Source organism: Arvicola amphibius, chromosome 1 (assembly GCF_903992535.2).
Source record: "Arvicola amphibius chromosome 1, mArvAmp1.2, whole genome shotgun sequence".
NCBI lineage: Eukaryota > Metazoa > Chordata > Mammalia > Rodentia > Cricetidae > Arvicola > Arvicola amphibius.
In genome coordinates, this window is record NC_052047.1 from 2,178,338 (window position 1) to 2,198,288 (window position 19,951).

General features: G+C 41.2%; 1 protein-coding gene across 15 annotated transcripts in view; it reads left to right on the forward strand.

Annotated features, from left to right (window-relative positions):
- Nucleotides 1-19,951, forward strand: part of Znf644 (zinc finger protein 644) — a 72,281-nt gene that overhangs the window by 17,093 nt on the left and 35,237 nt on the right. For 13 of the 15 annotated variants that reach the window (XM_038324545.2, XM_038324533.2, XM_038324539.2 and 10 more), the window contains one exon: nt 10,897-10,957. In XM_038324545.2, the coding sequence (XP_038180473.1) occupies nt 10,914-10,957 (44 nt within the window). In that variant the 5' untranslated portion in view covers nt 10,897-10,913. Of the gene's footprint in view, nt 1-10,552; nt 10,723-10,896; nt 10,958-19,951 lie in introns of those variants that run through there. The other 2 variants (XM_038324543.2, XM_038324549.2) reach the window with 2 other exon arrangements.

The following is a 19,951-nucleotide window of genomic DNA, read 5'->3' on the forward strand; positions in this document are numbered from 1 at the left end:
TACTGATGGTTAGCTAGTCAGTGGTGTTTCTGTCCTGTACTGATGGTTAGCTAGTCAGTGGTGTTTCTGTCCTGTACTGATGGTTAGCTAGTCAGTGGTGTTTCTGTCCTGTACTGATGGTTAGCTAGTCAGTGGTGTTTCTGTCCTGTACTGATGGTTAGCTAGTCAGTGGTGTTTCTGTCCTGTACTGATGGTTAGCTAGTCAGTGGTGTTTCTGTCCTGTACTGATGGTTAGCTAGTCAGTGGTGTTTCTGTCCTGTACTGATGGTTAGCTAGTCAGTGGTGTTTCTGCTCCGTACTGATGGTTAGCTAGTCAGTGGTGTTTCTGTCCTGTACTGATGGTTAGCTAGTCAGTGGTGTTTCTGTCCTGTACTGATGGTTAGCTAGTCAGTGGTGTTTCTGCTCCGTACTGATGGTTAGCTAGTCAGTGGTGTTTCTGTCCTGTACTGATGGTTAGCTAGTCAGTGGTGTTTCTGTCCTGTACTGATGGTTAGCTAGTCAGTGGTGTTTCTGTCCTGTACTGATGGTTAGCTAGTCAGTGGTGTTTCTGCTCCGTACTGATGGTTAGCTAGTCAGTGGTGTTTCTGCTCCGTACTGATGGTTAGCTAGTCAGTCGTGTTTCTGCTCCGTACTGATGGTTAGCTAGTCAGTGGTGTTTCTGTTCTGTCTGAATGTCATGGGCATGATCTCTGGTTCTTGTTGAGTCAGGGGCAGTCTTCCTTATCACCCTTTGGGATGACATAGTTTTGACTGGTTTCAGTGTAGGGTTGCATAACTTACGGCTGGACATTTACAGGTAGGTGTTCTGTTTCTTTGCAGTTCCTGTACACTTTGCCTTGAAGTTGCTGGTTATGTGTTTTGGGCTCGCTGCTCAGTCTTTTGTGTGATGGGGTGTGTCTTTTCCTCAGGCATTAGGTTGTTGCTTCATTTATTTCCCTTTTATGCTCACCCTGAAGACAGTTGTGCTGCATTTGTATATATTTGGTTTTTAGGCTATTCTTGCAGAAGAGTAAAGTTCATCTCTGTTACTCCACCTAGGCTATTATATGTGTTCTTTCCCCTTTGTGTTTTTTTTTTTGCGTTAGGGAACATGCAACATGTTAAATTTTTTTTAAGACTTACTTATTCTGTGTGTATCAGTGCTTTGCCTGAGTGTATGTCTGTACACCATGTACGTGTTTGGTGTCCAAGGAGACCAGAAGGTATTGAATCCTATGGAGCTGGATTTACAGTTGGTTGTGAGCCACCATGTTGGCTCCTCTGAGTCCTCTGCAAGAACAAGCATTCTTAACTACAGAGCCATCTCTCCGGCTCCAGGAACACATAACGTTAAGGCAAATCCATCGTAAATGTTCTCACTGTTGACGTTCACTAGGATTGGTTACCTTATAAAGCAGATCTCTTGAACTTTTAGTACTAGAAAACTAAAACTCCATGCCCATTAAGTTCTTGTTTTTTATGTCCATTCTCCATTTGGATTTTGATAACCATTTTTCTTTACTGTGGTTTTGACTAGAGATTTCACGGGAGGAGAATTATATTGTATTAACTTTTGTACTAATTTCAGTTAGAATAATGCCCTCAAGTTTTGTCCATGTTGTGATATACTATATAGTATTTCATTATCTGTAATATACACTCTTTGTTCATTTATCCATTAGTGGATAGCTGAGTTGCTTCTGTGGTGTGAGTGCTGTGGATACTGTTAGCTGTGGAGATGCAAATACATTTGCTAGTCATATGCTAATCTTACTAAGTTTTTTGAGGTACTGCTTTTGTTGACCAGAATGGCCACACCTTTTTCTGTTGCTGACAGTGTACCAGTGGTCCCCGCTTCTCTGTGTCCCTACAGTGCTGCTCTCTGTTTATTTTTATAGTAATCATCCTACTGATTGGGGGTAACATCTCAACATGGGTTTGACCTCTAATTCTCTTTAATAAGTGATGTTAAATCATCTTTTCTTAGGCTCACGTTCTATTTGATTTTAGAGAATTGATTTTTCAAGTCCTTTGCCCTTGAAAAAGTTAGGCCATTTGTTATTTGTTGTTGTAAATCCTCTGTGTAGTTTGAGAGTTGCTCCGTGTTCTCTCATTACATCTTGTGCCCAGCCGCATGCAGAAGTTCTGCAGTGACGAAGCCCTATATGGCCAACAACCTGGAACTTTTCCTCTAGTTTTCTTCTAGGCGTTTCATGTTTTTACATTTTATGTCCTGATTTTTAGTTAATTTTTAGTTAATTTTTGTATGTGGTATGAATTGTCTTTTTGTTTTGCATGTGGGTATTGGGCTTTACCAAGATCTTTTCTTGAAGAGATGTTTTTCCCCCACTGTGTATTCTTGGTACCATTATGAAAAATTATTTAACCTTATTCTGGAGTTTCTTTCTGGGTTGTTTTGTTCCATTGGTTTTCATGGGTTTGTCAGTAAGTCCTAGCATTCTGTTGATGATACTGATTTTTAGTATGTTCTGAAATCAGGAAGTGTCAAGTCTTGTTGACAATTGTCTTGACTCTTTGGGGTCTCAGACTTCTGTTTCCTTTTCTACAAAATTGTGCATTAGCTGACTTTGCCATTTTAACCACGTGTGTTTATTCATGTCTTGAATGTCTCTAATCCTTTCTTATTTTCATAGTACAATTTTTTTGTTAACTCCTAAATATTTTTTAATGCTATTATAGATGAAATTGTTTTCTCAGTTTTTTAATTTTTTGTGTATATGAATAGCAAGTGTTTTTAATGTGTTGACTTTTTTTCTGCTACGTTGCTCAGTTTGTCAGTTAGCACCAATAGGATTTTATTTTGAATTCTGTAGAGTATTTTTCATTTAAGATCAACCTATCATCCATAGGCAAAGATAATTTTCCTGTTTCTTTCTGAATTGAATGCGTTTTTATTACTTGTCAAATTTCTACGAACACATTTCTGGTGATGCAGTGGATGGGAGTGGTAAGAAAAGGGAGCACTGTCTTGTTTTCAGACTTAAGAGAACACTCAATCCTTACTCCTCTGTTTCCTGTGGGCTTATCACATATGTGAGCATTCCAGTCTGAGGTCTGTGGGCAGCAAGTGTCCAGGACAGCTGTGAATGCTAGGGTGTCTGTAGATGACAGTGGTGTCTAAAGGTTGGACACCCCTTAGTTGTGTAGTTTTTATCAGGTTGAAGTGGTTTCTGTATTTAGTTCTATAATAAAGTAGTGCTGAGTTTGGTTGTGTGGGTTTTGTACATCAACTGAGATGAAGTTCTGACCCCTCCCCCATTACTGTCGATTACAGTAGTTGCTCTTGTGTTGAGCTATGCGTGCCGTCCAGGAAAATGACTCATTTGGTTGCAGTACGTAGTTCTTTATTATACTGTTGGATTTGTTTTGGTAATACTTTACTCGTTATTTACATTCTTCGTTAGAAATACTAGATTAGTTTTCTTCTTGTGCCTTTGTCTTGATTCGGTTTCAATATAATTGACCTCATAGAATGAGTTTTAAGTATTCTTCAGTTCTTTGGGAGAATTTTCTAGAGGTGGTGTCTGGTCTTGGGATTTTCTTAGTTTGAAAAAATTGAGAGACTTAAAAAATTATTAATAAGTTTAGGTATTTTGCCTGCATGTATATGTGTGTATTGTGGAGGCCAGAAGAGAGGATGTCAGATCCCCTGGAACTGGAGGTAGATAGTGTGAGCCACTGTGTGTGCTGGGCGTTGAACCTGGGTCCTTTGCAAGAGTGTCCAGTGCTTTGACGCACTAAGCTATCTCTAGTTGAAAACTTTTAATGGCTGCATCTGTGTTATTCGTGTCTCTGGACCAAAGTACTTGACAAGGATATGATGGCCCATGGTTTTAGAGGTTCAGCCCACCTCACGTGAGCTACTTCTGCCAGTCAGGCCCCACATAACAATGGTCCCACAGCCTTTGAAAATAGCACCACTCCTGGGGGCCACAGCTCAAGCATTTGGGAGACAGCTCAGATTCAACCATGATAGCACTTCATCTCCTTTATTAGTTATAAATTATTCAGGTTTTCCTTGTCTTGTGGCACACAGGTTTATTTTTAATTATGCATATATATTCTGTGTGTGTGCACACGTGTGCCATTTGTGGGTATAGGTGCCTGCAGAGTCCAGAAGAGGGCGTTGTATTCCCTGGAGCTGGAGTTATAGGTGGTTGTGAGTCACCCAGACTGGGTGCCAGGAACTGAAGTTTGGTCCTCCGGAAAAGCAGCAAGTTTTGTTAACTGCTCTCATCCAAAGTAATTATGTTTTTAAGTATCTGTTCAATTCTGGGTTTTCTTATTTGTTGGCCATTGTGGTTCCTAGTTCCCTTCTGATTCCTCACGAGTTCCTTTGCAGGATACTCTTCATTTCTGTTTCCAGTGGTCTTCTTTTGGTTCTCAGTTTTGTGGATCTTTTTAATACTTGTATCTTAATATTTATCGTTCCCCTTTTCTAACTTGTTTTAGCTTAGCTCTTTTCTAGTTTGTTGAGGCATAGTTTCTAAATTCCCAGTGATAATCTGTTTTGAAGCGTTGATTAGGAGTGAGCATTGGCTCCATGGTACAGCAAATGCCTGTAATTGTAGCATTTGAGGTAGCTTAGACTACACATCAAGGTATTATCCTAAAAGTATCCTTCAAAGAATGTTCTGAGAGAGCAAGATGCTAACTTCCCACTGGTGTGTAAATTCCCTGCTTCCCTCTGCTGCTGGCTTTTGGTTTCATTGTATTAAAGTCAGACAGATGCTTTTAGGCTCTGAAATTCTTGACACTTGTAGCTGTGTGTATCTGAATGTCTGATTACTGTTCTGAAATATGTCATTTTCTAAAATATATTTGTTTCTTCAGCATGTTTTCCCTTTTCATACCAGATTTTATTATAATTACGGAGCCAATATTGTCACATAATATTAACAAAAGACACCCCCCCCCCCGTTTCTTTAATTTTTTCCTCCCAAATTTCTTTCTTGTTCAGTGTAGCCCTTCACATTTGGTTGCCATTTTCTGTAGATGCTCATGACATGTTTTCAATGACTTTTCAGTTTTGAGTATTGGTTGACTGCCTCAGAGGATCTCTGTTGGAATGTGTTTTCTCAGGGTTAGAATGTAGCAGGGCAGCGGGGTGTAGGGGCAGTGGGATGTAGAGGGTATTAGGGATGTAGAGGGCAGCGGGGTGTAGGCGGCAGCGGGGTGTAGAGGGTATTAGGGATGTAGAGGGCAGCAGGGTGTAGGGGCAGCGGGGTGTAGAGGGTATTAGGGATGTAGGGGGCAGTGAGGTATAGAGGGTACTAGGAAGATGTATTTGACAGTTTCGTCTCCTCCCAAACTCTGCTAAGGTGAATGAGCTGTGCCGCCCTCTCTTGCTTTCCTCATTCCTGTGTCCCCTTCCTAGTGCTCATCTAGAATTCTCCTTCTACATCCAGTTAAGTGTGATCTTGGAAGTACTGTCTATCAGACTTCCTTACACGATCCTTTCAAAACAGGAAGTGGTGAAGGTAGGGGCTGTTGGCTTTTGTCAGGGTGCAGAGAAAAGTGGATGCTGTGGACTGTGGTGGGGAATTAATTTGATAGAGCCTTTGTGGAGAAGAGTACAGAGTAGGGGACAGGAACAGGACTGTCAGCGCAGTCCAGTGTATATGCTGCTGGGTGTATTTCCACAGGAATGAAGAAGCAGAATGCAAAGAGCTGTCTGCTCCTCAGCTTATTGTAGTCCTGATCACCACAGTTAAGACGCATAGGTGAAGTGGGCAGTGGTGGTGCATGCCTTTAATCCCAGCCATCAGGAGGTAGAAGCAGGTGATCTCTGTGAGTCCAAGGCCAGCCTGGTTTACAGATTGAGTTCCAGGACAGGCTCCAAAGCTACAGAGAAACCCTGTCTTGAAAAACCAAACCAAACCAAAAAGACATCTAACTGAAAGCCAGTCATCTATCATCAGTTAGATGGCTAAGTAAGAAGTGCACACACGCAGGGCGAACTGCTCTTCAGCCTTTAGCAAGTCATGTCACCCAGGGCAGTGTGGGTGAATGTGGAGGACTTTATGCGAAGTAAAATCAGCCAATGAAAGGACAGCACCATGTGACCTTGCATAATAAGGAATTGTGGGAAGGTGAACTCACAGAATAGGGCTTACCTTGGGCTGCGTATAGATGAGGTGGTGATAGCATTGAATATTGATCATTTTGTTGGAATAAGAGATACAATGTATTACACAGTACAGTGAATAATAGAAATGCCTTGTATGTTTAAAAGTTCTGAGTAGATTTAAATGTTTCACCACTAAAACCTAAGTTTGTGCTAACTTATTATTATAGCTTAATCATCTGACAATGTAAACCCAAATTAAAACAAGACATGTACCCTGTCAGTAATATGCACAAGTTTTTGTTTGTTTGGTTGGTTTTTTGAGACAGGATTTCTCTGTGTAACCCTGGCTGTCCTAGACTTCACTCCGTAGATGAGTCTGGCCTTGAACTCAGATCCAAGGTCTCTATCTGGGATTAAAGGTGTGAGCCACCACTGCCTGTTGGCTGAGGCTGCTCGTTCATTTCCCAGCCGCCCAGACCCGAAATAACCACACAGTAACTGTGTTATTCAACACTGATTGGCCTATTAGCTCACACTTCTTACTGGCTAGCTCTTTATATCTTAAATTAACCCATTTCTATTAATCTGTGTATCACCATGTGGTTGTGGCCTCCAGCACCTGTGTCCTGCAGTGTCTGCATGGCTTCTTCCTAGCTCCGCCTACTTTCTTGCTATATCTCTTCCAGCCTGACTATTCTGCCCTGCCGTAGAAGCAGATTCTTTTATGTTGGAGGAGGCCGCTTCTTGGTTCCTGGCTGCACAGCCCTGAAATAACCACACAGAAACTGTATTAATTAAATCACTGCTTGGCCCATTAGCTCTAGCTCTTTTTGGCTAACTCTTATGTATTAATTTAGCCCATTTCTATTAATCTGTATTGCCACATGGCTTACTGGCTAAAGTTCTGGCATCTGTCTCTGTCAGCGGCTCCATGTCTTCTCTCTACTCCGCCTTCTTCCTCCCAGCATTCAGTCCAGCCTTCCCCGCCTGCCTCTGCTCTCCTGCTCTGCTATGGGCTCAAAGCAATTCTTTATTACCCAGTGGTATTCACAGCATACAGAGGGGAATTCCATATCAACTGCCTAGCAATAATATGTACAATTATTATTTGTTAATTAAAAAACATAAAAAAATTTAGTATTTCTAAAATATATTGGTGTGATTATTTTGTGTAAACAGATACATCTGAAAAGTTTTTCTTTTCTGATTTTGAGCAGAACAAGATAAAAATATCCAGGAGTTATTTCATTTGTGTTATGGTGTTTAAATCCGTTTATTTTTTATTATGGTACATGTATATAGCAGAATTTACTATTTTAAGAATTTTTAATGTGTAGTTAAGCAAGTTTACAATATTGGATAACCATATGTACCCTTTTATGTGTATTAATCTACTTGGACTACTGTGATAAAATACCCCACAGTGGGTCTTCTAAACAACAGGAATGCATTTGCTCACAGTGACGGAGACTGGAAGGTCATGATGAATGTGCAGGCTTTTTTTTCCCTACAGAGGCCTTCCTTGCAGGTAGTCTTTTCCCCCTGTAGGGACAACCGGCCTGTCTTTTGTGTAAGGAAGCTCATCCACTGGGTTGTGGCTTCCCCTCAGCACCCCATGTCATCCTTTGCTTCCTGAAGTGCTCTTCCTTCACACAGTCACGTTTGGGGAAAGAGTAGATGCCAGCTCTGGAGGCTGGGAGCTGGGAGGCTGGGGTCAAGATGGTAAGGTAAGATCTGGCTAAGCGAATCTGACTCCAGCCTAAGGAGCTTAGTGTCTTGTTTGAAAAGCTGGAGGAAAAAAAAAGTAAAACAACCAAACTCATACCACCTAGGGCTCTAGCTCAAAACACTTGGTGTATGTGTGAGGTTGTGAGTTCAATGCCTAGTGCGTGAGTGTGCGGTGGGTTCGGTGCCCAGTGTGTGAGCGTGAGGTAAGTTAGTGCCTAGTGCTAGAACATGAGGTTCTAGGTTCAGTGTAGTGTGTGTGCGTGCGCATGCACACTGGCGTGTGCATGGGTGGGGGGTTGTGCAGTGCCTAGTGATACGGAGGGAGCAGAGGTCTGCAGTCCTTGTGGAGGTTCTCAGTGAGTGTCTGTCTCTTGCCTCTTCATGAGACTGCTGCTGATGTCCCTGCTTGTGGCTGTTGTCAAGGCCAGTGTTTTCAAATTTCTGTGTCATGGTTCTGATTTTCTCCTGCCTCCTTACACAGTTACTTACACAGTACTTTAGGACCTACTCAGATGATCCAGTCTGTCTACCCCCTCACACACGCACCACATCGTATAGAAATCATTCCCATAACTCTGCATCTGGAGCTATGGAAGTGTTGCTGTCTCTGCCACGTTTCTTGAGACCAGCATCCTGAGTCACGGCAGTTGGCGCCCAGTGTTTGCTGCTTAGTATTAATGTCAGGTCAGGATTTCTGCTCACAGGCTTTCTGTATGGACGGCACCCTTAACGCCCCTGGGGTGAGGCTGTCAGCTCTCATTTTGAGTAGTTTTGGTTATTTCTTATGCTAATGTGTCTAGAAATGCAAGTCAGTTTTTCTTTAGTTCTTGAAATATGAACTAAATTCTGAGTTTTACTTGGTGGTTTTATTTCAGATACATGTAGGGTCTAGTCAGGTTTTTCTTTCGACCACCAGCTCACAAAAAAAACAACACGGAGACTTATTAGTTATGAAAGCTCAGCCTTAGCTTAGGCTTGTCCCATTAGCTCCTGTTCATCTGTGTGCTGCCACGGGACCTGGCTTTCACCTTTCCTCCTGCGTGTCTGTTTCCGCTGCATTCAGCTGACTCTTCTGCCTTCTTCCCAGCATTCTCCCTCCACCCGCTCTGCCTCTCACTCCAGCCGATCTCTCCTGCCTAGCTATTATTGGCCATTCAGTTTTTTTTTATTACACCAATCACAGAATACATTTTCACATAGTGTACAAATATCCAGTAACAGTTGGGATTCCAAAATTTGAATCTTATTCAGTCTGCATCGTTAGGGTTTTAAAAACTGCCAGTTGGGCGATGGTAACCCAGCACTTGAGAAGCCGAGCCAGATAGATCTCTGTGAGCTCAAGGCCAGCTTAGTCTGCAGAGTGAGTTCCAGGACAGTCAGGGCTGCACTAGAGAAACCCTGACTTGAAAAACCAAACCAAAACAAAAAACCACAAAAATAAAAAGCCAAAGACTGTGCCAACCAACTGAAGTCCTCAACTGAAATAAGTGAGTTTATGTCACTAATATGTTTACACTGTAGGTCAGAAACTATACAAGCACACATAAAGCATTCACTATTTTAGAATTATACAGGTTTTTATAATTCAATGAAATAACGGATAAAACCCTATTTGACACAGCCGATGGGATTAAAAACCAGTCTACCAGGATATGACCACCATGTGGTAAGGCATGGCTAAGTTAAGTGTGGTGGAAGTCAATGGCGGGGTAGTCATGGGAAGGGCAGAATTAGATGCTGGTAGGTGTGGGAGTAATCTGGGTTGGAAATTGGAATAAGTGTGGTGCCTCCACCTTGAGAATAATAAATTAAAAATAATAGATCCCTTTGGTAGGGGAAGAGATTATCGAATTTGGGTAAGGCAATACTGAGTTTCAGAATTGGTAGAAATGGATTTTTGGTGAGTCTATTTTTAGTGGATAATTAGTAGTCAAAAGTGTTATATTAAATTGATTTCTAAGTCTCTAATGGTGCTTACCATAGTCTTGATGCTTAGTCTCTGTTAGCTGCTATCCATTTATCATGATGTATTCTATGCCATTCTGTCCCTGTATCCTTTATTATATGGTACGGATACATTATTGGATAAACACGGACCTGACCTATAACCTCCTTATACCTGGGTTGTGCATAAATGAATTTAACAAGCACTGTTATTACAACAGTTAGAGCCCTAACCAGGCAGTGCTGGCACACGCCTTTAATCCCAACACTCAGGAGGCAGAGGCAGGAGGATCTCTGTGAGTTTGAAGTCAGCCTGGTCTACAGAGTGAGTTCCAGGACAGGCTCCAAAGCTACAGAGAAAAACATGAATGGATGGATGAATGAATGAATGAATGGAATGAATGAATGAATGAATGAATATTTAAAGCCCTGTGTTAAAATTGTTGGGGGAAGCTGTGTTTGTGCAGGTGTGTCCAGATCTGCCTTTGTCTTGTTGCCAGTCTCTCAGTGTCTACAGCATTTGCACTGTATCAGTACTGTAACAGTGATCTAGACTGCATGTGAGAATGGACATAGGTTACACACAAAGATCAAGCCATTTTATATAAGGGATCTGACCAAGTGCAGGTGTTCATATCTTGAAGGGTTATAGACAGAATTAACATCGCTGTTATTAAAATTGAAGAAAGCAAGTTACATAAAAATTTAAAAACTACAAATTATATTTTTTTAAAATATTTTTTTAGGTGTGTGAGTGTTTTTCCTGAATGTGCGTGTGTGCTGTGTGTGCAGTGCCCACAGAGATCAGAAGGGCATCGGAAATTCTGGAGTCACAGACAGTTGTTGCTGCCTTGTTGGTGCTGGAAACCCAACCTGGGTCCCCTGCAAGAGCAGCAAGTGTCTGGAACCACTGAGCCATTTCTCCAGCCACCTACAATTTTAAGTTTCTTGCTGGGATAGATTATCGCTCTCCTTGAAAGGTATTTAATAGTTTATTGAGCATTTAATTAGTTAAGTTGTTGAACACTTAGATGTTGTTTTATGAATAAAATAAGTTTATAGTTTTTAATTTAAAATAGTGTATTGTGCATACAGTTTGTTCTATCTGAATGAAACACAAAACTAAACGATGTTTTTTGCATGTGTTCTTTTAGGATTGATTTAATTTTGGATGAGATTATTCTTGCATCGAAATGTTAATAAGCCAAAATTTAGGTAAGTAGACCACACTTTATTAAATGTCACGTATTAAAGTAGGAATAGTAAAAAATAGTTTATATTTTGAAAGCATGCCTACAAGTCTAGAATTAGTTTTAATAAAATTTTGCAATATGCTCTATTAACGTTTTGGCCAGTTTGTTTCAGTTGACTTAATAGAGTAAAGAAGTAGCCACACAATGGTGACGCTGTAGTTGGTGTTTTGGAGGCCACCACCCAGCTCCCAAGTGAATACACGGAGGCTGTTCTTCCTTAGGAATGCCTGGCCTTAGCTCGGCTTGTTTCTAGTCAGCTTTTGTAATTCAACTATTCTGTTTCTCTTTAACTACCTTTTGCCTCTGGGTTTTTTACCTTTATTCTGTATATCTTTCTTTCCTTCTTAGCTCTGTGGCTGGCTGTATGGCTGGGAGGTTGGCCCCAGCTTCCTCTCTCCTTCTCCTCACCTTTTTTTTCTCGCTCCTCGATCTTCTCTTCACAGATATCTCCTCCTGTTTATTCTCTTTCCCTGACAGCCCTGCCTATCCTTGGCCTAGCTATTGACTGTTCCGCTCTTTATTAGACCAATCAGGTGTTTGAGGCAGGCAAAGGTCACACAACTTTACAGAGTTAGACAAATGCAACATTAAAGAATGCAGCACATCTTTGTGTCATTAAATAAATATTCCATAGCATAAACGAATGTAATACATTTAAACTAATATTCTACAACATGAAACAATCTTAATTTTCTTTCTTTAGTATTGAGGCTAAAGCTAACATTGTTGGAATTGTCCTAATATTGTTGGACCATGTTGGAAACTCAGATTAGTGTTGTGTTAACCACGGTTGCTGATCTCTCACTAGTTAGTGCAAGATGTGTTGGCTGCTTTGTCTTCTCTGTGGTCTAGAGAACATAGTTCTCTTCTGTGGCCTTTGCTTTATTTCCTTTAACAGAATTTGTAAGCCATGACTTCTTACTGTGATGTTGAGAGCCTGTATGTTTTGGTCACACATGTGCATGTGTGTGGTGAGGTTCATCCAGCCAGCCAGCTGCCTGCCCTCCGAGCCCAGACTTGCGTGGTGGCAAGCATTCTGTCTCCTGAGGGCCTCCCCATGGATTGCTTTTTCATGTACTCCATTCTGACTGGCCTTCTAAAGATGGTTGACTTTTAAAAAACTGAATTTTGATGTTATTTTGTGTCTGATGTGTGAAAGAATGCTTTTTAAATGGTAAGCTTTTGAAATGATAAAAACACGTTATCAGTAAACACGGCCTTAAAATACCGAGTGACAAAGAACAGCCCACCTGTCAGGTTGAGGACTTGACGCAGAGCAGCAGCCTGCACTGTACTTTAAGGGCCTGTCAGTGTCTCGGTGGCTAACTAAATCTGCAGTGTGTTAGAGCCCTCTTTCTTGGTTGCATGTTTGTGGTGTCCCAGGGTTGTTTAATCTGAAGTTCTGCAGAGGGGGATGGGCTCTCCTTTTGTCACACTATAATTGCCATTAGTGGTGTGTGAGCCTAGAGTACAGAATTGATGACTGTCTTGTAATTGACATTGAACTATTCATCTAGATTATTCCCAAAAGTTCCTTAATTCTTTTCAGTATGATAGCTTTCTGCTGAGGTAAGTCTCATTAAATTTCATTAACTTGGTTTAAATTTAATTTTGAACTTCATGTACACAAAATTATATAGTTTGTACCTTTTTAAAAAAAGTTTTATTTTGGTGTTTTTGTTTTATTTATATTGTGAGAATACCATTATTTATTATTTTTACTATTGAGGAATATTCTCCTGTATGAATGTGACACATTGTTTGTGTGCTCTGTTCATAAGCTTTTGCATTCATTTCTTACTCCTCTACTTCTGTTCGTTTAGAAAGTGTAAGCTCTCTGTATCATATATGATTACTTGTCTGTGCCCGCCTGCCTACAGTTAAGAGACGTTGCCAATATTCCTTCCACTAGGTATAGCCTTTTTTCAGAAATAGTCATTATTTCATGGATTGTCTCATAAACTTGGAGCCAGGCCTGGAATTTTGTAGTAGGTGTTGTCTGAGATTGATTCTGTTGCTGTGAATTGACACCTTGATTAAAGCAACTTATAAAAGAAAGCATTTAATTTGGAGCACACAGTTCCATGGGGTTAATCCGCAGCCATCATGGTAGGGAGCATGGCGCGAGACAGGGCAGGCGTGTTGCTGGAATAGTGGCTGAGAGCTCACATTGTTGAGACAGTGAAGCAGAGAAAGAGCTAATAGGGAATGGGTGTATGGGCTTTTAAAACCTCAAAGCCTACCCTCACAATGACTCACCTCCTCCAACAAGGCCACACCTGACCCTTCCCAAACAGTTCTACCAATTACAGACCAAGCATTCAAGTATGTGAGCCCGTGGGGGCCACTCTCAGTCATATACTACGTTGTCCTCCTGCCTGTGTCCCTGTAGAAGGGAGACACATACCATCATGTCCTCCTGCCTGTGACCCTGTAGAAGGTAGATACACACCATCATGTCCTCCTGCCTGTGACCCTGTAGAAGGGAGATACATACCATCATGTCCTCCTGCCTGTGACCCTGTAGAAGGTAGATACACACCATCATGTCCTCCTGCCTGTGACCCTGTAGAAGGGAGATACACACCATCGTGTCCTCCTGCCTGTGACCCTGTAGAAGGGAGATACATACCATCATGTCCTCCTGCCTGTGACCCTGTAGAAGAGAGATACACACCATCATGTCCTGCCTGTGACCCTGTAGAAGGGAGATACATACCATCATGTCCTCCTGCCTGTGACCCTGTAGAAGGGAGATACACACCATCCTGTCTCATTTATCTCATGTGACCCTGGAAATAGGCACACACTCAGTGAATGTTCGCCGTTTATTTTATTATGTGCATTGGTGTGAAAGGGTCAGATCCCCCAGAACCAGGGTCACCAACAGCTGTGAGATGTCACGTGGGTGCTGGGTATTGCGCTCAGGTCCTCTGGTAGAACAGTCAGTGTTCTTAACTACTGAGCCATGTGGTGGTGGGGGTGCGCTTTATTCGTCCTGGCCACCTGGCTAGCTTAGCCCCGAAATAACCACACAGAAACTGTATTAATTAAATCACTGTTTGGCCCATTAGCTCTAACTTCTTATTGGCTAATTCTTACTTCTTAATTTACCCATTTCTATTAATCTGTGTGTTGCCATATGGTTGTGACTTACTGGCAAGGTTCTGAGTCTGACTCTAGCTGCGGATCCATGGCTTATCTCTGACTCCGCCCTTCTTTCTCCCAGCATTCAGTTCTGTCTCCCTGCCTACTTAAGTTGTGCCCTATCAAGGGCCCAAAGCAGTTTCTTTATTAACCAGTGAAAGCAACACAAAGACAAAAGGACCTCCTACACCAGAGCCATCTCTCCAGTCTCCGAATATCATTGATTTTGATTACCGTTTCCACACAAAGGTATTAAATCTGTTCTGTAGGAATTGACAGAATATTCTTTTTTTTTTTTCACTAGTTATTTTTTAATCAGAAGCTTTAAAAAGATGTGCTGCTAATTGTAGTGTTAAGCTGCGGGCAGGTCTGCTTATCGTCCCGCCCGGCTCCTACACGGCTAGCTTCACACCCGAAATAATTACACGGAAACTGTATTCTTTTAAACACTGCCTGGCCCATTAGTTCCAGCCTCTTATTAGCTAATTCTCACATCTCTTGCTTTAACCCATATCTAATAATCTATATAACACCATGAGTGGTGTCTTACCAGAAAAGATTCAGCACGTCTGTCCTGGTGGCTGGCTCCATCGCATCTCACTGAGGAGAGGCACGGTGGTCTGCCTCACCTAGGAGAGGCGGGGCAATTGTCTGAGCCATCTACCTCACTTCCTTCTTCCTGTTCTGTCTACTCCACCCACCTAAGGGCTGGCCAAGGCAGTTTCTTTATTAATGAATGAAATCAACACAAACAGAAGACTCTCCCACATCATTTCCCCTTTTTCTGTTTAAACAAAAAAAAGGCTTTAACATAGCAAAATTACATGTAACAAAACAGTTATCAAGTAAGAATTACAGTTACAGTATTTATATCTACTTTATCTTTTATCATAACTAAGGAAAACTATAACTATCTATTCTTCAACTCCATCAAAGACTCCTGAAGGATATAATATTACCTAAATGAACAAGAAGTAAGCTACTTCCAAAACTCTAGAAATCACAGAGACATCTTGCTGCCTGGACAGTCACCCAAAGTTCCTCTGTACCATTGGGGCATCCATCTTCGGCCTTCAGGCCCATAGTTTCTAGCAGACATTTCCATGATGCAGGAAATTCCAAAGGCAGTTCAGTCAGTATCTGCTGTGTCCTGCACAATGTCTCACAGACTCTTTCATGTATGAGGAACCCTGAAAGATCATCTCACCTTTAGGCAAGTTCATCAGTCCTCTTTCTGTGGGTCTTTGTGTCCAGTTTATGCCAACAGTCCAGGCAAGAGCAGTTTCTTGCCCAAGTGGCTATCAAACTCCATAAGGATCCTTTTTGATGCCCATCTTCCTCTTGAAGTAGATTGGTGCTGCCAGGAGCTGACGTGTCTCATTATCATGAAAAGCCTTAAGTTATTAAAACATTTAAGTGGAATATTCTGTAGTCTTTGAAAGATATTAGGAATGCCTATCTAACTGAAATATATCTCTATATATCTAGAAAATCTAACTAACTTGACAACAAGCTTGACTATTATTGATGATTATCCATTAACAACCTATATTTCCTAATTATACATTACATTTTAAAATGAACTACACAATCACAATACCTTAATCAAGATCAGAAATACATATAACAAGATTGACCTTAAATTAATATCAGTAACCAAGATTCATAACAATCCAACTTATTTATATCTGTATCATCTCCCCCTTTTAAAGAACATTTATAAGCAATATTTGGGAATATGGGCGCAGTTTTTTCTCTCCAAACTGCTTCCTGCTGAATGGGGACGCTGTTAATCAGATCTTTCATGGTGTAACCTGTGTGCCAGGTTCATCTCAGTCATCAGTTGAGTGAAGTAATTTTCTGAAGTTGTTCACAGCAACCTTTCAGGAGGCCGTGGTCTATCATACCATATTGGGATAGATGCAATCCATAGGGTCTCATTTTCTGTAAAAATAAAAGAAGAATCTCTTTTCCAAAGTATTGTATCCTTAGATCCAAAGGATCTGAAGTCAAGGTATTTTCAAAATATCTATCTTGGATTAGTTCAGCAGCATTTGTAAACAAATATCTTTTAGCAGCTGTTGCTTCTTCCTCAGCATTCAAACAATTCAGAGAGCATAATAGCATACAGTATCAAGGTTCTCTGTGTATTTTCCATCTTTGTGCAGCTTTGTTTTAACCTCTATTTCATTTATTTTTACTTTTATTTTTTGAGACAGGTTCTCTGTATATCTTTGTCCTGGAATAACTATAGACCAGGCTGTCCTTGAACTCACAGAGATCCACTGTCTTGTCTCTGCTTCCCAAGTGCACCTTGAACTCACAGAGATCTGCCTGTCTCTGCCTCCCAGGCATTGCGATTAAAGGTGTGTGCTACCACACCTTGAACTCACAGAGGTCAATCTACCTCTGCCTCCCAAGTGTTGGGATTAAAGGTGTGCACCACCACACCCTAGCTACTTCCTTTTTTCTTTTTTACTTTTAAGAACTTTAACCTTTAGGTTGCATATATTTTCAACACATTGTCAACCATTTTGACATTTTCTTCGACTTTGAATCTTTCTTTTACTGTATATCTCTCTTTTTCTGACTACATGAGTCTTTAAATTACTGAGCAATATGGGTAGGATTCAAGCCGTGGCTTTACCAGCTAGATCCATCCCATTCCTTAGCTTTCCAGCCTCATGGCAGAGGTACTTACTAGAGCCTTTTTTATTACCACAACTCTGTGGCATTTCAAGGTCCTTGCTAGCAAGCAAGCTGCAACAGTATTAAACAACAATCAAAAGCTCCATAGTCAGGACCGCCTGCTTGAAAGAGTCAGAGTTTGCCCTGGCAGGACAGCCCAGAAAGCCGGCATTTTAAAACAGCACAGCTTTTTTCCTGCTACGGCTGAAAACCAAAAAACACATGTTCAGACCCGAGAAATTGCTGCTACCAAGAAGCCATGCTTTATTCTTTCCCAAGCTTTCTCAAGCTTTTTGTGGATTCAGTTATCCAAGTGGGCACCATTCTGTAGTGAGGAGCTGTGGGCCGGATTCCCGCTGCCCTGCTCCCGCATGCTTAGCTTTACACGCGAAATAACAACACACAAACTGTATTCATTTAAATACTGCCTGGCCCATTATTTTCTGCCTCTTACTCACATCTTGACTAACCCATATCTAATGATCTATGTAACACCACGAGTGGTGTCTTACCAGAAAAGATTCAGCACGTCTGTCCTGGTGGCTGGCTCCATCGCATCTCACTGAGGAGAGGCATGGCGGTCTGCCTCACCTAGGAGAAGCGAGGCAATTGTCTGAGCCATCTACCTCACTTCCTTCTTCCTGTTCTGTCTACTCCACCCACCTAAGGGCTGGCCAAGGCAGTTTCTTTATTAATGAATGAAATCAACACAAACAGAAGACTCTCCCACATCAGCTAATAAGTTTTAAAAAGCAGAAAGATTGGGCACATTTGTAGAGGTGAAGGGAGTGCCCACGTTTCCCTGAGGGTGAACATGGGGAAACTGCAGCTCTGTGGTCTGGAACTGTGGGTATTGATCACTGTAGCGTAGGCAGCTGGCCATCAGCATTCTTGTTTTAGCATTATAAACATATATACACATATGTGTATATATATACTTGCACACACAATGCTTTCTTTTAAAAATATAAAGCATTTGACATTTTTTTTTCCTCCTTAGTATCTGAAATTTGGCTAGTTGGGTTGGCTATTGCAGTCACCTGGGGGTTTTATGCCTGAAACTAGATTGCCTTCTAGCAAGTCCAAAGCAAGAAGAGGTTCTTTCCCACTGGGATCAATTTGTTTCTTCTCTCATTGCAGCTTCTGCAATAAAGGCTGGATGCACAGTAGGCTACTGACCCCCTCTCTTGCTGTTCTTTTCTCTACAAGGGTTTTGTTGTTCCTGTTGAACATACAACCTCGATTAACTTGTGTTTCCTTCTGGATGCAAAGTGTGTGGTCTTCTTGTTGACACTGCTTGGTTTGCATATTTCTAACTTCTTGATTTGCATACCTATGGATTTTAGACTCATTTTTCTCTTTAACAGTTTCTAGATGTCCCTCACTTTCAGTTTCTTCTTTTCTGAGTGGGACCCTGGAAAAAAGAACTGTTTTCCTTGGTTGGAGGTGTAAAGTTATGGGCAGAGGGAGGTTTCCACCAAAATTTGAATTTCAGAAATGATTTTGTCTCACTTATTTCACTTACCTGGATATTCATGTTGCCATATTTATTGGTATTTTATTTCTCTGTGGTTTTGAGACAAGGTCTCACTGTGTGGTCAGGATGGCCTCAGACTTGATGTGGTCTTTGTGCCTCAGTGGCCCGAGTGCTGGGTTCTGGCATGTGCCACTATACCCGGTTACCAGACGTGCTTAGGTGTGTACACACTGCTACAGCATAGCAATTCATTGTGTGACTTGTTTCCTGCCTTTTTCAAATTGTTTAGACAAGTCTGATTTTGAATTCACCAAAAATAATGTGGTAAAAGTCTTCATTCAGATATTTCAGTTGTATAGATAATCATCATGAGGTTCAGAAATAGTAAGTGACTGGCTTAAGGCTAGGTGGGTAATTGCAAAGCTAGAACCTAGTTCTTCTGACTTCTTCATAGTATTCTTTTAGGAAGACCAGGAAAGCTAATATTTGACATCTAGTAAGTCTTGAGGATTGTGGTCCTCTCTACCCCTTGACTATTGATCTGCAAAATGTTTTAAAGTATCAGTTGACTGATGTGATCTGAATTTAATATTGTAGTTAAATTATTTTTAGTCTATCCTTGGTAGTAGATGTTAGAGTCAGGGAGGACGATGTGTGCCGTGCAGTCCTAGTCTAGTATATAGTGTGCTTTATATACGTTAATCTGTGCTCAAGCATCTGATGTTTGAGATAGAAAGTGTTATACCACATTTATAGCAGTAAAAGAGATGTGAGATAAAATGTTTAAAATGGGGTGGGTGTGGTACATACCTTTAATACCAGCACTTGAGAAGCAGAGGCAGGTGGATCTCTCTGTGAGTTCAAGGACAGCCTGGGGTGCATAGTGAGGCCCTGTTTCAACAAAAACCACAAGAATCTTACACAAGTAAAATCTTTTACTAATCTCATTTAAATGCTTATGCACCTCCCCCAGGTTATTTTGGAAAACTATGTTATTGGTTTCTATACACATGAACTGGTGATTTTTTACTGATATTAATTAAATAGCATCATAAAGTTTTTGCCTATTTATAACTGGTTTTCTTACTTTGTACTTAAGGTTTATCCATATTGTGGTGTTTTGCCAAACTTCTTTTTAAGGCCGTTGTGTATCTACCATATTTTATCAGCTTTTCCATGGGTGGATGTGTGTTCCAGTGAGCATAGGTTTACGTTGCAGGAGGAAGAGCCACTTGTTCATTCCTGGTCGCCTAGCCCCGAAATAATCACACAGAAACTGTATTAATTAAATCACTGCTTGGCCCATTAGCTCTGACTTCTTTTCGGCTAGTTCTTACATTTTAATTTAACCCATTAATCTTTGTATCATCACGAGGTAGTGGCCTACCAGCAAAGTTTTGACATGTCTATCTCTGGCGGTGGGCCCATGGGTCTTTCTCTGCCATCCTTCTCTCAGCTTTCAGTCCAGTTTTCCCCGCCTACCTAAGTTCTGCCCTATCACAGGCCAAGGCAGTTTCTTTATTCATTAACCAATAAAAGCAACACATAGACAGAAGGACCTCCACACCAGGTTTATAATTTCTTTTGGTACCCTACTTTCTGTTCTTTGGGAATATCTCTGGGTATTTTGGGTTACATGGTAAA